Raw genomic sequence first — 22,020 nt, 5'->3', positions numbered from 1 at the left:
ACTTAAAGCTAACCGAAGAAACACATTCATGAGTTATCCATATTCATTAGCGCTACTTATTTTGTTACTTTGACTTAATTAATCAAGATCGAGATCCTGACATGGGCAAAATAAAATATACATCGTAAAAACTTGCCCGGAGATCTGAGAGAGGTGATGTATTGGGGGGAATCTGCTCTGTGAGGCTGTAAGTTCAACTTTGCCATCCAGTTTTTGATACATTTGTATTGACTATGCAAATTTCAGAAGTAAATGCTTTGTACGTTGAGGTAATATTTTCCAAATTTCAGCAAAGTCTGTTTCCGCATTCTTGAGTTTTATTTAGAAAACCCTCGAAATCACGTTGGTGTCTAGCTGTCTGTCCGTCCATCCGTCCGCCAAAAATGTGTTGACGCTCATATCTCAAGGGCTATACATTGAAACTAGCTGAAACTTGGAATATACATCGGCCAATAGGTCTAGTTAATGGCTTTCAAAATAAATTCCAGCTAAGTGCTATAGTTTTTGCTTTAAAATTAAATAATAATATATAAAAATAAATATATATAAAAATTATACATACTTTATAACTCTTCAAAATATTATTACCCAAATCTAATGTGCTGGCTTAATGGATAAGGCATCAGACTCCCAAGTTGGGGAGTGTAAGTTCAAGTCCCATCTGGGTTGAATACTTTTTTTCTTCTTACTTTTTGAAGTATTTTATATTATCTTGAATAATCAAAGGAAGGCGTAAAGTACCCCTCCCTTTATATGGGAGTTTTTATATATGCAACATTAACATGGGAACTGTAAATTTGTTTCTCGGCTTCTACTGGTATATGATATATATAAATATACATATATACAAACTATAAACCGCTTTAAAAAAAATTTTTTTATTCTAACGTGCTGGCTCAATGGCCTAATGGATAAAGCGTCGGACTCCCAAGCTGGGGATTGTGGGTTCGAATCCCGTCTGGGTTGAATATTTTTCCCCTTACTTTTTCAAGTCTTTTATATCATCTTGAATAAAGTCTTGTACGATGAACAAATTAATTTTCTTCGTATATAAAATGTATCTTGTGAAAAATGCCAGGGGCATACAAAAGGCCACTTTATATTGGATGTGCCATGTGGCAAACAATAGAAAAGAAGGGAGATTATTGGGTAAAATGCCAGGAGCATAGAAAAGGCCACTTTATATGGGATGTGCCATGTGGCAAACAATAGAAAAGAAGGGACATTATTGGGGTAAAATGCCAGGGGCATAGAAAAGGCCACTTTATATGGGATGTGCCATGTGGCAAACAATAGAAAAGAAGGGAGATTATTGGGTAAAATGCCAAGGGCATAGAAAAGGCCACTTTATATGGGATGTGCCATGTGGCAAACAATAGAAAAGAAGGGACATTATTGGGGTAAAATGCCAGAGGCAAAGAAAAGGCCCCTTTATATGGGATGTGCCATGTGGCAAACAATAGAAAAGAAGGGAGATTATTGGGTAAAATGCCAAGGGCATAGAAAAGGCCACTTTATATGGGATGTGCCATGTGGCAAACAATAGAAAAGAAGGGACATTATTGGGGTAAAATGCCAGAGGCAAAGAAAAGGCCACTTTATATGGGATGTGCCATGTGGCAAACAATAGAAAAGAAGGGACATTATTGGGGTAAAATGCCAGAGGCATAGAAAAGGCCCCTTTATATAAGGGTATGTGCCATGTGGAAAAGAAAAGAATGGACATTCCAATGCTTGTAGAAAATGTCGAACAATAGAAAATAAGAGGTATTCAAAAAATGTGTGTGCATGCTGGACTACCCTTGTGTTCTTAGGAGGAACCAGGTGATGCTCTAGAAAAGTTGACATGAAGGGGCACCCAACATCTGGCAAATAAAATACATTTACTGCTTCATGCAGGTGTATGAATCAAATTGGCGCCCCTTTATATGAATTTTTCTAGACCATTACTTGTCTCCTCAAGGACATTATTCACGCGTCGTGCGCGGCCTGGTCTTTCCAGGCTCCCTTCCCCCCGTCGGTGTTTTGTGAGTGTAAGTTCTTTCCTTCATAGTATTTGCTTGTTTCTTTGATTTTCTCTTCTCCCCCCTGCCTCTCGCGGGCATCTTACCCTTTGTCCGGCGTTTTTAAAAACAGGACAAACGGATAGACAAAGAATTCTATATTGATTCTTTCTCTCCTCCCGGACACGTGCTTGTTCGCTCTCCTCCTCGTCTCGACTTGTGCCGCGCCCCCTGTATCTCGTTTTTCTTCCGCCTCTGCTCCTTCTTTCTCAAATCCACGTTCTCGCTTGGAGACTTTTCCCAGATTGTTTTTCATGGTTTTCATGGTTCTGTTTGGATATTGTTAGAATATGTTTAAACCGCAGCCGTGATGCTGACGCCGCCCTCCCCCGCCCCCCCCCCCCCCAGAATTTCCATGTTTTAAACGTTTCCTAGTGTGTACCCTGGTCAGAATAGGTACACCGTATCCCTGCGTGTCGTAAGAGACGACTAAGAGGGTTGGCGTCAGGAAGGGCATCCGGCCATAAAAACATTGCCTCAAAAAGAGAACCATGACAATTACAAGTACATATCGGCAGGGTGCAGCCCGAAGTGGAGATCGGTTTCTGAGGTTTGGGACATGGAATGTAGGGACAATGACAGGGAGATCAGGAGAAGTGGTGGAACTATTGGTCAGAAGAAGAGTGGACATATGTTGTGTGCAGGAGACGAGATGGAAGGGAAGTGGTGTGAGAATGGTGAAGGGTAGGCAGGGACAGAAATACAAGTTTGTGTGGCAAGGGTGCCTGGAGGGCGTGAATGGTGTTGGTGTCCTGTTTTCTGAGGAGTTTGTAGACAGTGTGGTGAGTGTGACTAGAGTGAGTGATAGGTTGATGATGGTGAAAATGATGATTGGAAAGCTCTTGGTGAACGGCATCTCGGGATATGCTCCGCAGGTTGGTCGAAGCGATGAAGAGAAGGACAAGTTCTGGTGTGCGATAGAGAAGCTGATGGAAAACGTGAAAGATGAGGAAGTTGTTGTGGTGGGAGGAGACCTGAATGGACATGTGGGAAGGAGTATGGATGGTTTTGAGGGAGTTCATGGGGGTTACGGATATGGTGTGAGAAATGGAGAAGATGAAAGGATTTTGGAGTTTGCTGATGGAGCTGATTTGTTGATTTGCAATACTCAGTTCCAGAAAGAGGATAATAAGCTTGTTACATACACGTCAGGTGGGTCGACGACAACCGTTGACTACCTGATGGTGCGTAGGCGAGATAGGGGGCACCTCCGGGACACAAAGGTGATCCCGGGGGAGGAGGCTGTTTCACAGCACCACTTGGTTGTCTGCGACGTAAGGGTGAAAGGTGCGAGGAGAGCTCGGCGGGTGAAGTACCAACCGAGAATGAAGGTGTGGAGGTTGAAAGAGGTGACAGTAAGGGAGGCATTAAAAGAGAGGCTGAGTAGGGTTGAGGATGATGTGGTTGAGCTTGAAAGTGGTTGGATGTCAATGAAAGCTAGTCTGTTGGGAGCCATTGGTGAGGTATGTGGATGGACAAAAGGACCACCGAGGCACTCGGAAACATGGTGGTGGGATGATGAAGTTGGAAAGAGGATTGACGAGAAGAGGAAGAAGTTCAAGGAGTGGCAGAAACAGCAGAGCATGAAAGTTATAAGGCAGCCAGGAAGGCTGCAAAGAAAGAGGTAGCAAAGGCGCAGGAGGCATGTAGGAAAATGGTCGGAGAACAATCAATCAATTGATTCAGTATGGAAGGGGATGTAATAGCTGCACCTGGCCATGGCTTGAGGTGTTTCATCTGTGATGATCCTGGGACTGAGATGCAGAAGCTGTCAAAAGTCACCCAAAAAGGCCACTCACAGATGTTATCATATTCTGAGTGCGTGGACGATGCGGCGCTGATCAGGAGACTAAATGAGGACTGGCATTCCATGCTATGGGCATGATCAAGGCAACCTGTCCGGCTCCGGCGACAAGACAAAATGAGCTTCTCGCAATTATCCCAAGAAGAAAGATAACCTTTGAGGAGAAAGCAGCAACTCTCAAAGCAGCAGAGGTGAAAATTCTGTCCTTTGTGCCAAAAAAGAAAGTAGGATTGGCAGACTTTCAGTTTGTTCCAGTAGCAGATCTCCGCCAAGACCCTCCAGCTTTGCTACCAGGGGACATCGCTTGGGCGGCAGGATGGACTATCAAGAATCACAACCCCACGTTTGAACATCACAACTGGAATGGTTTCATGAAGTCAATACACCTACCTGAATGCAAGGAGAAGTCCCTCATTGAGTTTCTTCCAATCATCGAGGGTGACCCGAACAACTACAGCACAATCTACACTACTCTAATGGAGTGCCTACGCAGCAGTCAGTCTCCTGCTGTCATCACGTTCGACCTGCCAATATGGTTGAAAGCAACTCAGATAGTCCTCCAGTCTGAGTTGCCCATCATCACAAGATTAGGTGGGTTTCACCTCCTGAAAAGCTTCCTGGGATCCATCGGGGCAATCATGGCAGACTCGGGACTGCAAGAGCTGATACTGCTGGTTTACCCAGGCAGCAGCACTGCAGAACACATCCTCTCAGGTGGTGCTTATGCCAAGTCCATCCGGTTTCACCTTCTTGCATCTGTGGGAATTACCAAGTTCGTGCTGAGAGATGTTGTGTTCAGTGAGCAGGAGTTCAAAGACATGGAGGACTTCATCGAGAATGCAAAAGATGAGAAAACAGGTAATTGCAATCTCCCCAATCTGTAAATCTCCAACTATCTCTGAATACTCAAATTGCCGTGCCAAATGAAATTTCTCATATTATATAATTAATATCAATTTCATACTTTTATTTTTCAACAGGTACAACGTACGCAGCAAGGATAGTCACTGTGTTCAAGGATAGGATGGAGGAGAGTTTGAAGACCTTGGCTGAGGGAGGAAGGACACCTGCACTCTGGGTCTGGTACCACGGCAGAATCGACCTCATCAAGGTGTTCATCAGGTGTGAGCGTATCCCGGATCACACAGGTCACCTCAGCTGCATCATTGCAATGCTGAACACCTTCGCAGCAGCGGGCCACCATCAGTATGCGAAGGGAGCAAGGTTGTACGTACAGCTGATGCAGCAGCGACAGGACAGTCCGGCGTTCCAGGAAACTTTAACCAAATTCACCGTGTATGGCAACCATGCAGTCAGGTTCTCAGACCATGAGTGGTCAGGCACATGGACCGACATCACGATAGAAACCACACTCATGTGTGATGCCAAGTCCTCAGGCGGTCTAAACAGAGGACGTTTCCGGAATGAATCTGCTTATAAGTCTTGGGTTCAGATGCTAAACCACTTCTCGTTCATTCACCAGGAGCTGGAAGGAGGTATGAACACACGTGGAGTACCTGTCCACACAGACGTCACAAGAGCCCAGATGAAGAAAGACGATGATGCTGTCAACGCCATTGTTGGATGGTTGGAGGAGGTTAACCCCTTCGATGCAACACGGGACTCGAAGACCCTGGTATCCTTCTCCACGGGGTTCAGTAGCACTCCTGAGGACCCAGTCAATGCTGATCAGGCAGAGGAGGTTGGCAGAGCCATGCAGGCCAAGATGGATGGAAAAACTTTTTTGGATACAATGGAAACTAAGCACAAGGTCAAATCATTAGAGAGCTTCAGAAGTGGACCCAAAGTCAATGGGAAGAAGCTGGTTATTGACTCACTCAAGCTCTTCAACCGCCTCATCATCATCAGTGAGCGTGAAGTCAAGACCAAACAAGCCCTGCGGTTTGAGTTGACGCCAACACCGATGTCTCTATTTGATAAAGACCAGAAGTTGCGAAAGCCAGACAAGGCTGCCCTAGCAAGGGTCCTGAAAGCATTTGTGGAACCCGTTGAACAACACCCCTGCACGAGCCTGGTGATTGATGGTGGGTGGCTCCTGCACAATGTCAGATGGGAGGCTAAGCTCACCTGGAAGGACATCGCTGAGAGCTACCTCCAGTTTGTGAAGTCCATGGGGAGCCATTGCCTCAGGATCACTGTGGTCTTTGACGGATACGGCAGCTCCACCAAGGACCATGATCACCTGAGACGAACAAATAACGCATGCTGCGACATTCTGATTCGCCCAGACATCAAAAGCCTCGTTCCAAGAGAAAAGTTCCTCGACAACAAGAGCAACAAGACCCAGCTCATTCGGCTACTTGCTGAGACATTCGGTAGAAATGGGATCAGTGTACAGGAATGCCCTGATGATGCAGACACCTCTATCGTCCGGGCAGCTCTAGATGAGGCAAGAGAGTCCCCTGTTGAGGTGAGGGCTGAGGACACCGACATTATGGTTTTGCTGATTCATCATGCTGCAGACCACCCGATCTTCCTCACAACAGCCAAAGACGCATCTTACGATGTCGGAAAGATCCAGGAGGCCCTCCCAGAGAGATACCGGAAGTATCTGATCTTCTTGCACAGCTTCTCCGGCTGCGATACAGTGTCCGCGATTTCTGGGTTTAGCAAATCAACTTTGCTAACCAAGCTCTGCAAGACTGACAAAGCAGAGAGGGCCATGGACGTGTTTCTGGACATCCGAGCCAAGAAAGATGAGATCATCAAAGCCGGCTGTGAACTATTCAAGCTCATGTTCCGCGGGAACCCATCCAAAGACTTGGGGGACTTGAGATTTGACATCTTCAGCAAGCGGGCCGCTGCTGGGAGCATCAAACCTGAGAAACTGCCCCCGACAACAGAAGCTGCAGCACAGCACTCTCTCCGGGCTTATCTCCAGACTAGAGATTGGCTGCTGCTGCAAACTCCATCATTGGATGTCCTGGACTACGGATGGAAACTCGGTGACCAAGGTTATGCGCCGGTCCCTACAACAGACCCTATCGCACCGGACTATCTTCTGAAGTTTGTCTGCTGCAACTGTGAGGGGGAATGTAGCACACTCAGGTGCTGCTGTAAAAAGCAAGGAGTCAAGTGTATTTCTGCTTGCGGCAACTGTCATGGTAACTCTTGCCAGAACATCAACCAGCCAGATGACGAGAGGAGTGTGGGATATGCTGGGGATTAGGATGAGTAGGGTGAACTAGAGAACTGACTAACCGAGGTTTCAATTGAGATACATTTCTATTTCTATATAAAGCTATGACTTTATCCACAATTTTCACATTTTAGCGGCCATTTTGGACATCATTTTGGCCACCATCTTGGATATAAAGCAAGCTAATAATACAAATATGCTTAGCAAGAGTTCACAATTGTCCTAGAACAATATTTTTGTGGTTTCTTCCCCATATTAAGTATTAAATTTCTGGCCAAACTATGACTTTATCCACAATTTTTCCATTTTGGACGACATTTTGAATTTTGACTTTTCTCCAAGGATTTGGGAAGGAATAAATTGAGAAGTGTTTGTAGACACCTACATGAACACATTGGTGAAGAAAGCTATTGGTAAGCAATTTTTTCACAGATTTTTCAAAAAAATTATAAAATGCCCTAACTAGTGGCCGTGTGCTGTGTGCAGGAAGGGTGTCGGAGTGAACTCCATTCAATATACAATGTGCGCTGAGTGGGTTCATCAAAAATGTAGTGGTCTGAGAGGGTCATTTACCAGTGTGGCAGCTACATTCAAATGTAAGGTGTGCACAGAGGGAGCTGCAGATGGAGGAAATGTTGAGTTGGATCTTGGAGACGGCGTGAAGCTGGAAGGTGTGAAAACATTTTGCTACCTCGGAGACATGCTGAATGGAGAAGGTGGATCAGACTCGGCAACGGTTGCTCGAGTGAGATGTGCATGGAAGAAGTTTCGGGAACTGAGTGGCGTGCTGATGAGGAGGGGAGTGTCGCTGAAGCTGAAGGGAAAGGTGTATGCTGCATGTGTGAGAAGTGTTATGATTTATGGGAGCGAGACATGGGTAATGAACGTAGAGCAGCAACGAAGGCTGGAAAGGGTGGAAATGCGAATGGTTCGATGGATGTGCCCAGTATCGTTGAGAGAGAGGAAGACAAATGATGAATTGCGAAAGATGATGGGAATATTGCCTGTGATTGATGCTGTGAAGAGGAACAGGTTGAGATGGTTTGGTCATGTGTTGAGGAAGGATGAAAGTGACTGGTTGAGAAGAGTGATGGAAATTAATGTAGAAGGAAGTAGAGGACGGGGAAGACCGAGAAAGACGGCTAAAGATGGTGGAAGAAGAAATGCGGGCAAGGGGGTTAACAAGGAGAGATGCAGAAAATAGGGCAAAATGGAGAAGATTGTCATGGGGACCGCAAGGCTAACCCCCGCTCTAGCAGGGAAAATGGCCTTAAAATGCATGTTGTTGTTGTTGTTGTTGTATTACTTGTCTCCTCAACCTGGTGTTTGGCTTAGTGGTTAGGGTGCTGGCTTGGGATCCTGGGATCCTGGTTTCGAATCTCGGTCGATCACTGAATTAACGCCAGGGGGATTGACTCCCTGTCATCCTTCCGAGGTCGGCAAATCGAGTACCAGTTCACTGGTAATTCCCTGTGTGTCACAAGAGGCGACTAACAGGTTTGGCGGCACGAAGGGCATCCAGCCATAAAACATTGCTCCAAAAAGGGGACCACGGTGCCCGAAAAAAGCCAACCCCTGCTCTGCGGGGAAAGATGGCCTCCAAAGGTGGTTCATTACTTGTCTCCTCGATGCCGTGAGGATACATCACCCGAGCGTGCCAGGGGCGGGGTCTATACATCTCCTCGAAGCCATGAAACCTTGGATTGTGGAACGGCGGTCACTGCAGCACTGGTATGGCGATTATTTGGTTGAAGTATGGAAGGCTGTTTGGGAAGGGAATAATGGGTAAGGTTCTATCTACAATCACAACACATATCCCTTTCCCTGATAAGAGGATGGGTAACCTTACTAAATAATCACTATGGAAAGATGTGAACTCGAGGGTTCTTTTATGTGTTGGATATAACTCCCTCTAGGCCATGAGCAGGTCCAACCTTTCGTTCAGTTTCATTCCATTAAAAGAGTGCAACTTATCTTCGCTTGAATACATTTCAGAAACATATTTTCTCATCAATATAAAAAGTTTGCATCATGAAATTTGTCCAACACTAAGTATTTACCATTAATAATTAGCACTATTTTCTTATAGCGTATCCGCTCACGGGGCAATGAGTTGGTTGCGTGGCATAGTAGTATTGACGTATTGCCACTCAGCCAATCATCAGCCAGTATTCTCAGAACAAGCACTATATTTATCCAGCAATGGTGTCCTCCATGGAAGGGGTGAATTGCGACGACCTCCATAGAAAAGGCGTCAAAAATCGCCTCAACTGTGTGTCATGCACATATCATCTGTTAAGAAACAAGATATTCGTACATTGACACAGATTCAGTGGGATAAGTACAGTGAATATTGTTGCGGATCCGGGGGTCGGTGCTCCGGGGTTCCAAAATACCTTTGCCAATCCCTCCGCAAAGCAGGGAATTATATCCCTGCTTTGCGGAGGGATTGGCAAAGGTATTTGGGAACCCGTTGACCAATCACCCTGGCCAATCTCAACCCCGCAAAGGAGCGTGTAATTTCCAGGACTGGGAGGATCGGCCAGTGTAAAAGACAAGGGGATTAACCCCCCCCCCCCCCCCTTGGTAAGGGGAGCGCCAACCCCCGGATAAAAAAAAAGAAAAGAAAAAGTTCGAGTTCTTTTTTTTTCTTTTTTATCCGGGGGTCGGCGCTCCCCTTACCAAGGGGGGGGGGGTTAATCCCCTTGTCTTTTACACTGGCCGATCCTCCCAGTCCTGGAAATTACACGCTCCTTTGCGGGGTTGAGATTGGCCAGGGTGATTGGTCAACGGGTTCCCAAATACCTTTGCCAATCCCTCCGCAAAGCAGGGATATAATTCCCTGCTCGGACCCGGACAAGATGGAGTTTGCCGAGTGGTTAGCAGTCCGAAATCCGAGCCGTTAGCAAACACTAACCCGATCCTGCACGTTGGCCAAATCGTGCCACGTATATTCAATTGAAGAAATCACGAAAGCGATCGGATGAGAGGAAACCAGAGTAGGAAGAACAAATATGATTTATTAATTACACTAAAAGAGGAAACGAAAGGAAAAGCATGTACAAGTAGAGGAAGTAAAAGGACACAGGGCAAGCTTAAACAGTCTTACTTATCACGCCCAGGACAACACAAACTGACTTACACGAAAAGGTGGTGGTGGGAAGGAAGAGAAGGGTCCAGGCAGATGGTAGGCATCAAGGTCCCGCTCCAAGCTCGCGCTCTGGTCCACGCTTTGGGTTCGAGGCGAAACCCGGCAAACAGCTCCGCGTGTCGTTGGACGCGATCGGACAATTATATAGCGGGGGAAAGCTGGTATGTTGCGTACGTAATTCAAATCTCTGCCGCTCTGCCGGTCAATCTCCGTGGCTTTCTCTCTGCCGCTCGCCTCCGTGGCTTTCTCTGGCTCATCTGCCGTGCCGTCTCCTTGGCTCTCTCTGGCTCATCTGCCGTGACGTCTCATTGGCTCTCCCTGGCTCATCTGCTGTGACGTCTCCTTGGCTCTCTCTCGAAGTAGTCCGCGGCGGCGCTTTTATTACATGCCTCGCGTATCAAGCCGCGTCCGCTTCGCTCCGCCTACCGATGAACACGCCTCGGCCTGGATTGGTCGCGAGGGTTCATCGGTACCTCCCTTCATGACGCGTTGATGGGGCCACGCCTGCGTTCCTGGCGCTCCTCCACCCCTTCTTCTCCAACTCGACCGCGTGGTCAATGGCGTCTTGAGACGAGCGCTGAGGCGGCTGTGTCTGGCAGACGCGCGCAATACAATTTGGAGAGGGTAAAGCCGCAAAATGAATGTGATTTGGAAAAGGGGACCGAGGTTATTTGATTAATGCAACGCAGAGTCAAACTATTGGAAACAGAGCCTTACCTGAAACACATATTAAGGACATAACTGAAGAGGTTTCTATGGTTTCTATGGTATCCTACGTGTTGCTTGTGGCCTAGCTAGGGTGTAATCTTTGACCTTTGGGAAGATGGGGATATTTACAGGGAATTATTTACAAGGCTTATTATTTTACAAGTGAAGGTTCTAAAAACCGTAACAATATCTAATATTATCGGATGGATGACTTGTGTGTGTATATGTGTGTGTGGGTGTGTGTATATGTGAGTATGTGTGTGTGTGAGTGTGTGTGTGTGTGTGTGTGTGTGTGTGTGTGTGTGTGTGTGTGTGTGTGTGTGTGTGTGTGTGTGTGTGTGTGTCACAATTGCGTACAGTTTAAGGTTCTTGCTTTAGGTGGAGAAACTATGTTTGAGGTTTACAATTTAAATAAAGTTGAATATGGGATGTTGTGAAATTAACATCATTTACAACAATCCTTTAAATTATTTAAGTTTAGGAACAACCGATACTGTACAATTAATTAAATGTGTGTGTGTGTGTGTGTGCACCTCAGACATGGAACGAAAACCGATTTCTTGCTGCTTTTTCCACCTGCTGCACACGGCCTACTGGGGTCTTTCCAATGATCGCAACAATATACAGTGCCTTCAGAAAGTATTCACACCCCTTGACGTTTTCACATGTTGTTACAGCCTGAATTTAAAATGAATTCAATTTAATTTTTTTGTCACCGATCTTCACAAAATACCCCATAATGACAAAGTGAAAACATGTTTTTAGAATTTTTTTACAAATTAAGTGAAAATCAAATCCAGAAATATCTAATTTACATAAGTATTCAGCCCCCTGAGTCAATACCTCGTAGATGCACCTATGTTGGCGATTACAGCTTCGAGTCTTCGAGTTGCAGATTTGCTCAATCTCTGTGAAGTTGTTGGGGTGCGTCGATGAACAGCAAACTTCAGGTCTTTCCACAGATTATCAATGGGATTCAAGTATGGGTTTTGGCTGGGCCACTCAAGGACTTTCACGTTCTTGTTCTGAATCCATTCCAGTGTTGCTTTGGCTGTATTCTTGGGGTCATTGTCCTGTTGGAACATTAATCTTCGCCGCAGTCGAAGGTCTTTTGCATTCTGAAGCAGGTTCTCCTCAAGGATTTGCCTGTATTTGGCTTCGTTCATTGTTCCCTCTATCCTTACAAGCCTCCCAGTTCTTGCCACTGAAAAGCATCCCCATAGCATGACGCTGCCACCATCATGCTTCATGGTTGGGATGGTATTAGATTGGTGATGAGCTGTGCTCGGTTTCTGTCAGATGTAGTGCTTTTCATTCAGGCCAAAGAGTTCAATTTTTGTCTCATCTGACCACAGAATATTTGCCTTCTCTCAGACTATTTCATGTGCCCTTTTGCAAACTCCATGCATGCTGTCATGTGCCTTTTTCTCAGGTGTGGCTTCCGTCCGGAAACCTAGATTTGTGAAGTGCTGCAGAGACTGTTGTCCTTCCGGCAGGTACTCCGATCTCAGACAAGGAACTCTGTAGTTCTGTCAGAGTGGTCATCGGGTTCTTCATCACCTCCCTGACCACAAGGACCTTCTTGCACGGTTACTCAGTTTGGTCGGACGGCCAACTCCAGTAAGAGGCTGGTTAGTTCCATATTCTTTCCATTTCCTAATGATGGAGCTCACTGTGCTCTTGGGAACTTTAAACACTCTCGAAAGTGTTTTATACCCTTCCCCAGATCTAGGCCTCCTCACAATTCTATCTCGGAGTTCTACGGACATTTCCTTGGACTTCATGGTAGAGTTTCTGCTCTGACGTTTACAGTCAACTGTGAGACCTTGTATAGAAAGGTGTGTTTCTTTCTAAATCATGTTCAATCTGTTGAATTGGCCACAGGTGGACTCCAATCAAGTTGTAGAGACATCTCAATGATGATCAAAGAAAATTGTATGCACCTGAGCTTGATTTGGAGTGTCGTAGCAAAGGGGTTGAATATTTATTGACTCAAGGCATTTCAGCTTTTCATTTTTAATTATTTTGTAAAAATTTCTGTAAAATGCCGCTTTGATATTATGGGGTATTTTGTGTCGATCCGTGACAAAATAAATCTCAATTTAATCCATTTTAAATTCAGGCAGGAACAACAAAATGTGAAAAAAGTTAAGAGGTGTGAATACTTTCTGAAGGCCCTGTACGCATATACATCTACCATATAAGACACAATGTAAAGTATCTCGACAGACTATGATTGATTGTTGCACATTTATTGACTCTGCAGATACAGGCCCGATCCACCCCAGCGCCATCCGAGCTGAGCCGTAACTTCCGGAAATGGAAATAAACCCGCGGTCACGGTGTCGGGATAAAACGGGGAATATTTGCACCTTCATACATGACATTCTCCCCTTTAAGTCCAAAATTACCAAGAACAATACGTGCTAGACTTCCAAAATTGACATTCCAAAAAGCAACATTTCCAAAAACATGTGAAAATATGTGTGCAAACCAAAGCAAGTGGACACGGGGATAATTCTGCCCCTGTGTGTGTGTCAACGTGAAAATAGAACGTGTGTCAACGTAAAAAAAACATCTTCAAGATTCAAACGGTCGGGTGCTTTTCTCTCACACATTGAGCGTCGCGGTGTCCCCGGGGTGTACCCCGGTTTAGAATAGGTACACCGTATCCCTGCATGTCGTAAGAGGCGACTAAAAGGGTTGGCGTCAGGAAGGGCATCCGGCCATAAAAACATTGCCTCAAAAAAGAGAACCATGACAATTACAACTAGATATGGGCAGGGTACAGCCCGAAGTACCCCGTGGGGGACCCCACTCCCTCTCGTCGAAACTCAAGGTGGGGAACCCGATCGAAGCAAGGGTGGAAATCACTCCATTTATGACGACGAAAAGTCTGATGCCCGACGTGGAGATGGGTTTCTGAGGTTTGGGACATGGAATGTAGGGACAATGACAGGGAGATCAGGAGAAGTGGTGGAAGTATTGGTCAGAAGAAGAGTGGACATATGTTGTGTGCAGGAGACAAGACGGAAGGGAAGTGGTGTGAGAATGGTGAAGGGTAGGCAGGGACAGAAATACAAGTTTGTGTGGCAAGGGTGCCCAGAAGGCGTGAATGGTGTTGGTGTCCTGTTTTCTGAGGAGTTTGTCGACAGTGTGGTGAGTGTGACGAGAGTGAGTGATAGGTTGATGATGGTGAAAATGATGATTGGAAAGCTCTTGGTGAACGTCATCTCGGGATATGCTCCGCAGGTTGGTCGGAGCGATGAAGAGAAGGACAAGTTCTGGTGTGCGATAGAGAAGCTGATGGAAAGCGTGAAAGATAAGGAAGTTGTTGTGGTAGGAGGAGACCTAAATGGACATGTGGGAAGGAGTATGGACGGTTTTGAGGGAGTTCATGGGGGTTACGGATATGGTGTGAGAAATGGAGAAGGTGAAAGGATTTTGGAGTTTGCTGATGGAACTGATTTGTTGATTTGTAATACTCAGTTCCAGAAAGAGGATAATAAGCTTGTTACATACACGTCAGGTGGGTCGACAACAACTGTTGACTACCTGATGGTGCGTAGGCAAGATAGGGGGCACCTCCGGGACACAAAGGTGATCCCGGGGGAGGAGGCTGTTTCACAGCACCACTTGGTTGTTTGCGACATAAGGTTGAAAGATGTGAAGAGAGCTCGGCGGGTGAAGTACCAACCGAGAATGAAGGTGTGGAGGTTGAAAGAGGTGACAGTGAGGGAGGCATTAAAAGAGAGGCTGAGTATGGTAGAGGATGATGTGGTTGAGCTTGAAAGTGGTTGGATGTCAATGAAAGATAGTCTGTTGGGAGCCGTTGGTGAGATATGTGGATGGACAAAAGGACCACCGAGGCACTCGGAAACATGGTGGTGGGATGATGAAGTTGGAAAGAAGATTGACGAGAAGAGGAAGAAGTTCAAGGAGTGGCAGAAGGTGAAGGGTACGGGGGCAGAAAAGGAAGAGCATGAAAGTTATAAGGCAGCCAAGAAGGCTGCAAATAAAGAGGTAGCAAAGGCGCAGGAGGCATGTAGGAAAATGTTCGGAGAACGCTTGGATTTGGAAGAGGGTCAGAGAGCGGTATTCAGGATTGCAAAGCAGATAGCGAAAGAGAGGTGTGTTGTGATGGGGGTGAGTTGCTTGAAGGATGAAGTGGGACAAATCGTTGTGGACCCAGATGGAATTAAAGGAAGATGGAAGAGAAATATGGAAATACTGTTGAATGCAGAGAATGAATGGGATGGCAACATCGAGAGTAACCCAGTTTTATGACCGGCAGAGAAGATAACCGAGAAGGAAGTTGAGGAAGCGATTAAAGCAATGAAGAGTAGAAAAGCGGGAGGGCCGACGGTTGTTGTGGGAGATATGTTGAAGGCAGCGGGAAATTGGGGTGTGAAGAGAATGACAGAGATCTGCAATCTGGTGGTGAAAGAAGGCCGCATTCCAGTGGATTGGGAACTGAGTACCCTCATCCCTCTATACAAGGTGAAAGGTGACCCTCTGGACTGTGGCTCGTATCGAGCGATAAAGTTATTGGAGCATGGAATGAAGGTATTGGAAAGGGTGTTGGAGAGGAGGATAAGGAATATAGTGAAGATTGACGAAATGCAGTTTGGATTTATGCCAGGAAGAGGAACGACAGATGTGCTTTTTATTGTGAGGCAGTTGCAGGAGAAGTACATGGAGAAGAGGAGGAAGTTGTTTCTTGGGTTTGTTGATCTGGAGAAAGCATTCAATAAGGTTCCACGTGAAGTAGTGACATGGGCATTGAGGAAGTTCGGAGTGGAGGAATGGTTGATCAGCGTAGCGATGGCAATGTACAAAAGAGCGCGTACAGCTGTAAGTACGAAGGACGGGAACAGTGGTGAGTTTGAGGTGAAGTTGGGAGTGCATCAGGGGTCGGTACTAAGTCCACTACTATTTGTAGCTGTGATGGAGGTGCTGGCTCGGAACGTAAAGGAGGGTTTACCATGGGAGTTGTTGTATGCAGATGATCTGGTGTTGATTGCAGAAAGTATGGATGGACTGAAGGAGAAGATGAACAAGTGGAAGGAATGTATGGAGACGAAAGGTCTGAAGGTGAATATCGGAAAAACAAAGGTGATGGCAAGTGGTAAAGCATGTGGTGAGGTGGAAAGAACTGGGAAGTGGCCATGTGCTTTGTGCAGGAAGGGTGTCGGAGTGAACCCAATTCAATGTACAATGTGCGCTGAGTGGGTTCATCAAAAATATAGTGGTTTGAGAGGGTCATTAACCAGTGTGGCAGCTACATTCAAGTGTAAGGTGTGCACAGAGGGAGCTGCAGATGGAGGAAATGTTGAGTTGGATCTTGGAGACGGCGTGAAGCTGGAAGGTGTGAAAACATTTTGTTACCTAGGAGACATGCTGAATGGAGAAGGTGGATCAGACTCGGCAACGGTTGCTCGAGTGAGATGTGCATGGAAGAAGTTTCGGGAACTCAGTGGCGTGCTGACGAGGAGGCGAGTGTCGTTGAAGCTGAAGGGAAAGGTGTATGCTGCATGTGTGAGAAGTGTTATGATTTATGGGAGTGAGACATGGGTAATGAACGTAGAGCAGCAACGAAGGCTGGAAAGGGTGGAAATGCGAATGGTTCGGTGGATGTGTGGAGTATCGTTGAGAGAGAGGAAGACAAATGATGAATTGCGAAAGATGATGGGAATAGAGCCTGTGATGGATGCTGTGAAGAGAAACAGTTTGAGATGGTTTGGTCATGTGTTGAGGAAGGATGAAAGTGACTGGTTGAGAAGAGTGATGGAAATGAATGTGGAAGGAAGTAGAGGACGGGGAAGACCGAGAAAGACTTGGCTAAAGATGGTCGAAGAAGAAATGCGGGCAAGGGGGTTAACAAGGGGAGATGCAGAAAATAGGGCAAAATGGAGAAGATTGTCATGGGGACCGCAGGGCTAACCCCCGCTCTTGCAGGGAAAATGGCCTTTAAAATGCCTGTTGTATTGAGCGTCGCGGTGAACCAGTGGATACAGAGTCCGAGGTCATTCCTTTGGTCTCCACGAAGGGTGTAGCAGTCGCAGAGGTTTTCGGGGCATCCGAGCCGGCTGGAGCGGCCACGACGATCTCCGTCAGTGGCGGGTCGAACTGTTGTTCTGACTGTATATGCCAGAGACACCGACTGTTGGACGTTGAACCAGTTGATACAGCGACTGTTGGACGACTTATCGTGCACCAACTTTTGATTAAGCTGGCTCTGATAAACATTTGATGATATGTCTGGTTTCAGATTGTCAAGTGTCGATCTCAGGTGTCGTTTCATCAATAACTCAGACGGAGCTGCACCGGTTGTTGATTGTGTCGTGATGTGGTATTTGAACAGGAGACGAGACAGCTTTGTTTCCAGGTTTCCCTCCTGAAGTTTCTGCAATCCGGATATGATGATTCCCACGGATCGTTCGGCCAAGCCATTTGAAGCCTGGTGATGTGGGCTGACAAACTTATGTTTGATGCCGTTCCGAGGTGTGAACTTGGCGAACTCGGAACTGGAAAAACACGAACCGTTATCACTCATGATCATCCTGGGCAGACCATGAGTGGCGAAACAGCGTCTGAGTTTTTCTATGACAATGGCTGATGTAGTACCACGCGTCACATAGGCATCGATCCATTTTGTGTGCGCGTCCGTGATGATTAGAATCATGCTGCCGTTAATAGGCCCGGCATAATCGAGATGTAATAATAATAATAATAATTCATTTATTTTGTATAGCGCTGTAGGCGATGCCACGGTTCGCTGGGCCATTCCCAGGGATGCAGTGGTGCTTTCGCAGGTGTAATCCGGGTGCTCTGGCAGGGGTAACAATGTCGAACATGATGTTCGATATCAGCATCAAGATTCGGCCACCACACATAGTTTCGAGCGACTGACTTCATTTTCACAATCCCGGGGTGACAGTCATGGATTTCATCCATGACCCTGGAACGCAGATTTTCCGGGATAACGACACGACATCCCCAGAGTAGGCAACCATTTTCCTCCCCTTGTTTTTACGTGCTTTAAAAGCTGCAAAAGCTGTGTCACCCTCAGGTAGCAAATGCCATCCAAGCTGCACAGCCTGGACAGTTCTGGACAGAACGGGGTCTTGTTGAGTATGCGTGCGGATCTGGCCAGCGTCGACAGCACAATCTTCCAGATGCTCCATCAGTGCGATAATGGATCCTGGTGTAGGCGAATCATCAACGGATTCTGGAAGGGGTAACCGACTCATGGCATCTGCATTTATGATAGACAAACCAGGCTTATAACATATGGTGCAGTCATAAGCAGCAAGAAACAGGGATCATCGGATGATCCTGGGCGGTAGTGTGTCAGAGATCACCTTAGTAGGACCAAACAGACTGATCAGCGGGTTGTGATCAGTGGGAATCGTGAAATGATGTCCAAGAGGATACTGGCGAAATTTGCTGAGGCCGAAAACGATTCCCAATCCTTCCTTGTCAAGTTGGGAATAGTTCTGCTCTGCCGGGGACAACGTTCTGGAAGCAAATACAACAGGTCTTTCCATACCATCAGGCATCACGTGTGATAATACACTACTCTCCACTCCATACCGACAGGCATCGCCTGTCAGCACAAGATCCTTCTCTGGATCAAAATGAACAAGAACATTGGACGATTTGAGCAGATCCTTGGAGGTCTGGAATGCTGATTGTTCAGTGGACCCCCAGCTCCAGGAGACTCCTTTCTTCAAAAGAAGATAAAGGGGCCCAAAACGTCCATCACATTCGGGATGTAACGACCATAGAACTGAACCAAACCAAGGTATGACTTCAATTTGGTTACGTCTCGTGGAGCAGAAGCATCCTTGATAGCCGGACTTTCTCATCTGTCTGGTGTACACCGTCGGCATCAATCGTTTGACCCAGGTACGTGACCGATGGCACCATAAACTTGCACTTGTCTCGACGCAAACGTAGGCCGGAGTCCGAAATCTTCTTCAGAACTCTATCTAGGTTTTGTAGATGTTCAGCATCCGTATGATCAATAACCATAATATCATCCTGGTAACAAACGACGTTGCGTTCGGCGGCAAACAAACTGTCCATGACACGTTGATAAATGCCAGGTGCAGATTTTACTCCAAAACCGAGTCAGTGGTACCTGTACAACCCACGATGTGTGTTGATGGTAAGATACCGTTTCAAATTCTCGTCCAAGCGGAGCTGTAGATAGGCGGATTTGAGATCGAGTTTAGTAAAAGTCTTGCCTCCCGTGAGACGAGCATAGAGGTCTTCGATCCTCGGGATTGGATATTTATCCAATGAAGAACACTTGTTCACGGTCATTTTATAATCTCCACATGTGCGGATGGACTGGTCCGATTTTATGACCGGAACGATGGGCACCGCCCATTCTGCATACTAGATTTGCTCGATGATACCCAGATTTTCAAGATGATCCAGTTCCTTGTCAATCCGCTCCCGCAGGGCGAAAGGGACTGGGCGAGCTCTGCAAAATATAGGATTGGCATCCCGGTCAACACTGAGTTTAGCCGTATGTCCTTTCAAGGTTCCAAGCTCATCCTTGAAGACATCCGATACGTATCCAGCACATTTTTGAGTGTGTATGCTGCGGTAGGAGAAACGTTGGCTGCCCGGAGTTGATGAATGCTTTTCCACTTCAGTCGAATTATGCTCAACCAGTTCCTGCCGAGTAAGGAAGGGCCCTTTCCAGGAATGACGATCAGGGGTAGGTGAAACTCAGTTATCGTAGCCCACCATGACGTCCCATGTACTGCAGGGAACAATCTTCTCACCTGTATAGGTGGAGAATCCATAGGTAGTAGGTTTCAGGTGGGGTCAGTCAGCATCACGCCACAGGTTTGTGAAAACAGCATGGCTGATGAGCGAGACGGCCGCACCAGTGTCGACCTCCATTTGCAATGGTCGATTGTTGACGACAACAGTGGCAAGAAGAAGGTCCCGCTTATGGTGAGAATCAATATGAAACAGGTCATACGATTCTGAGTTGTCGGAAACAGAGCTCACCTGGTCAAGCTCAGGTTCCTCCGAACTGATAAACTGATGAATCTTCTTGTCAGCAGCTTTCTCTTTTCCCGATTTGCGAGTGATGTAAGCTGGAGCAATATGGCCAGTTTTCGAACAGAAATGGCAGGTGGCATCTTTGAACCGACACGTCTCTGGAGGGTGCTTTCCGTTGCACCGAAAACATTTGTTGTGGGTGTGAGACTGCACTAGTTTCTGACGAAAAGCCTTCTTCCAACGTTTTGGCTGATCATGATCCAACCGATTCACAGCAGGGCTGGTACCAGATGAGCGAGTGGCACCGATGCTTGTAGCGTTGCGTTCAGCACTTTCCATGGAAATGGCGGTCTCTGGCATTTTGGAACGTCAGTCTTCTCTCAGCAAGCAGGCGTCTACGAGTGTGGTCATCGGACATGCCAACCACCATCAAATCACGGAGCATGTCGTCAATCGTGTCCCCAAACTCACACAGATGTGACAGTTTTTTGAGGTGTGCAATGAAGTCTGCAATCGACTGACCTTACTGCTGTCTGCACATGTACAAATTAAACTGACACAGGATGACTGAAGGAGATGGATTACAATGGTCCTTCAAAGCGGCCTTGAGCTCTGCATACGTGAGCTCCTGGATTGTCCGAGGCCGAATAAGGTTTTTAACGAGTGTGAACGTCTCACCCCCGCAAACGGACAGGAAGACGGCCTTCAGGAAGACGGCTTCGGTCGCGATGTCATTCTCCTCGAAGTAGAAAGACAATCGCTCAGAATACGTGTCAAAATCTCCCTCATGAGGATCGAATTCATCGATATGGCCGAAATAAGTCATGGTCTAGAATCTAGATGTTTATCCTCGTCGCCATGTAAAGTATCCCAACAGACTACGATCGATTGTTGCACATTTATTGACTCCGCAGATACAGGCCCGATCCACCCCAGCGCCATCCGAGCTGAGCCGTAACTTCCGGAAACGGAAATAAACCTGCGGTCATGGTGTCTGGATAAAACGGGGAATATTTGCACCTTCATACATGACGGTGTGTTTGTACAGATGTCTGTCTCCCCTCATAAGGGTGTATTTTAAAAACAAATCTTTTAACACGAATGTGTGTTCACTACGGTCTATTTTGAGGATGAAACAAACTCGAGAAACATTTTGCATAAAAGAGTAATTATGTCTCTTCTCTTAGAAATGTAGATGGTGGCTTGGAAACCGAGCCGCAAGGGCGGTGTACAGAAGCGTTTCTTTGAAATTAACAATAAATACAAGGCGCAGGTAGGTGAAATTCACTGCATGTGATATGCAACGCTCGAAGAGTAAACAAGTACAAAAAGTTTTAATTAAAACAAAAGCCACGTCGATGTTACACAATGCCTAGATGCAGCTGTGCCTATAACGTCGATGTTATAGGCACAGGACATTCCTATTGATTCGATTACTTGATGTTATTTTTGTGCAAAGTGAAAATATATCTCGGCATTTTCCCGTCTGTTATTTCAGGCGGTGTATGACTGACCATGCCGCGATAAAAAAAAATATATCTCGGCAATTTCCCGTATGTGGCGACACGTGAACGAAGCTATGCTCCTCTCTCCACATTATTGTGACGACGTATAAATTAAATATTTCATCGTGACGATTGTCATCAAATGGACGAATTTTTAATATATCTCGGCATTTTCCCGTCTGTTATTTCGGGCGGTGTATGACTGACCATGCCGCGATTTAAACCAAATATATATATCTCGGCATTTTCCCGTCTCTTATTTCGGGCGGTGTATGACTGACCATGCCGCGATTTAAAAAATATATATCTCAATTGACTTGAAGTTACAGGCCTTTGAGAATTCATTTCGTTCTATAAAGGGCAACTTTCATCGGATTTTCTTCAGGTTTTTTTTCAACCGAGTCTAAAACTATGTTAGCGACTGTGAAAAATGAAATGATATATCGAATTTGATTTCAAATAAAACTGTGTGAGAGAGGAAGACACCACGGGCCTACAAAACAGGCCTCAAAGCTATGCGAGTTAATAAAATGGTGGATATTTGTTTATATGAAGGCTCTCCCAGAATGGGTGGAGCTATGGTTCCCAGAATGGGTGGAGCT

The 22,020-nt window shown here is 46.2% G+C and overlaps 2 protein-coding genes across 2 annotated transcripts in view; both read left to right on the top strand.

Annotated features, from left to right (window-relative positions):
* The window catches only part of LOC137423833 (fibroblast growth factor receptor-like 1), a 237,100-nt gene that overhangs the window by 83,784 nt on the left and 131,296 nt on the right, over nucleotides 1-22,020 (top strand). The window lies entirely within an intron of this gene.
* Nucleotides 4,921-7,203, top strand: LOC144891268 (uncharacterized). Its single transcript, XM_078773705.1, has 2 exons — nucleotides 4,921-4,989; nucleotides 5,351-7,203. Exon 2 carries the CDS (start codon nucleotides 5,366-5,368, stop codon nucleotides 7,055-7,057), a length of 1,692 nt encoding a protein of 563 aa, XP_078629831.1. The 5' UTR covers nucleotides 4,921-4,989; nucleotides 5,351-5,365; the 3' UTR covers nucleotides 7,058-7,203.

Source organism: Myxine glutinosa, chromosome 3, assembly GCF_964187855.1.
Source record: "Myxine glutinosa chromosome 3, kmMyxGlut1.1, whole genome shotgun sequence".
Lineage (NCBI taxonomy): Eukaryota > Metazoa > Chordata > Myxini > Myxiniformes > Myxinidae > Myxine > Myxine glutinosa.
The sequence above is the reverse complement of the archived record's forward strand: the minus strand, read 5'-3'. Positions and strand labels throughout refer to the sequence as shown.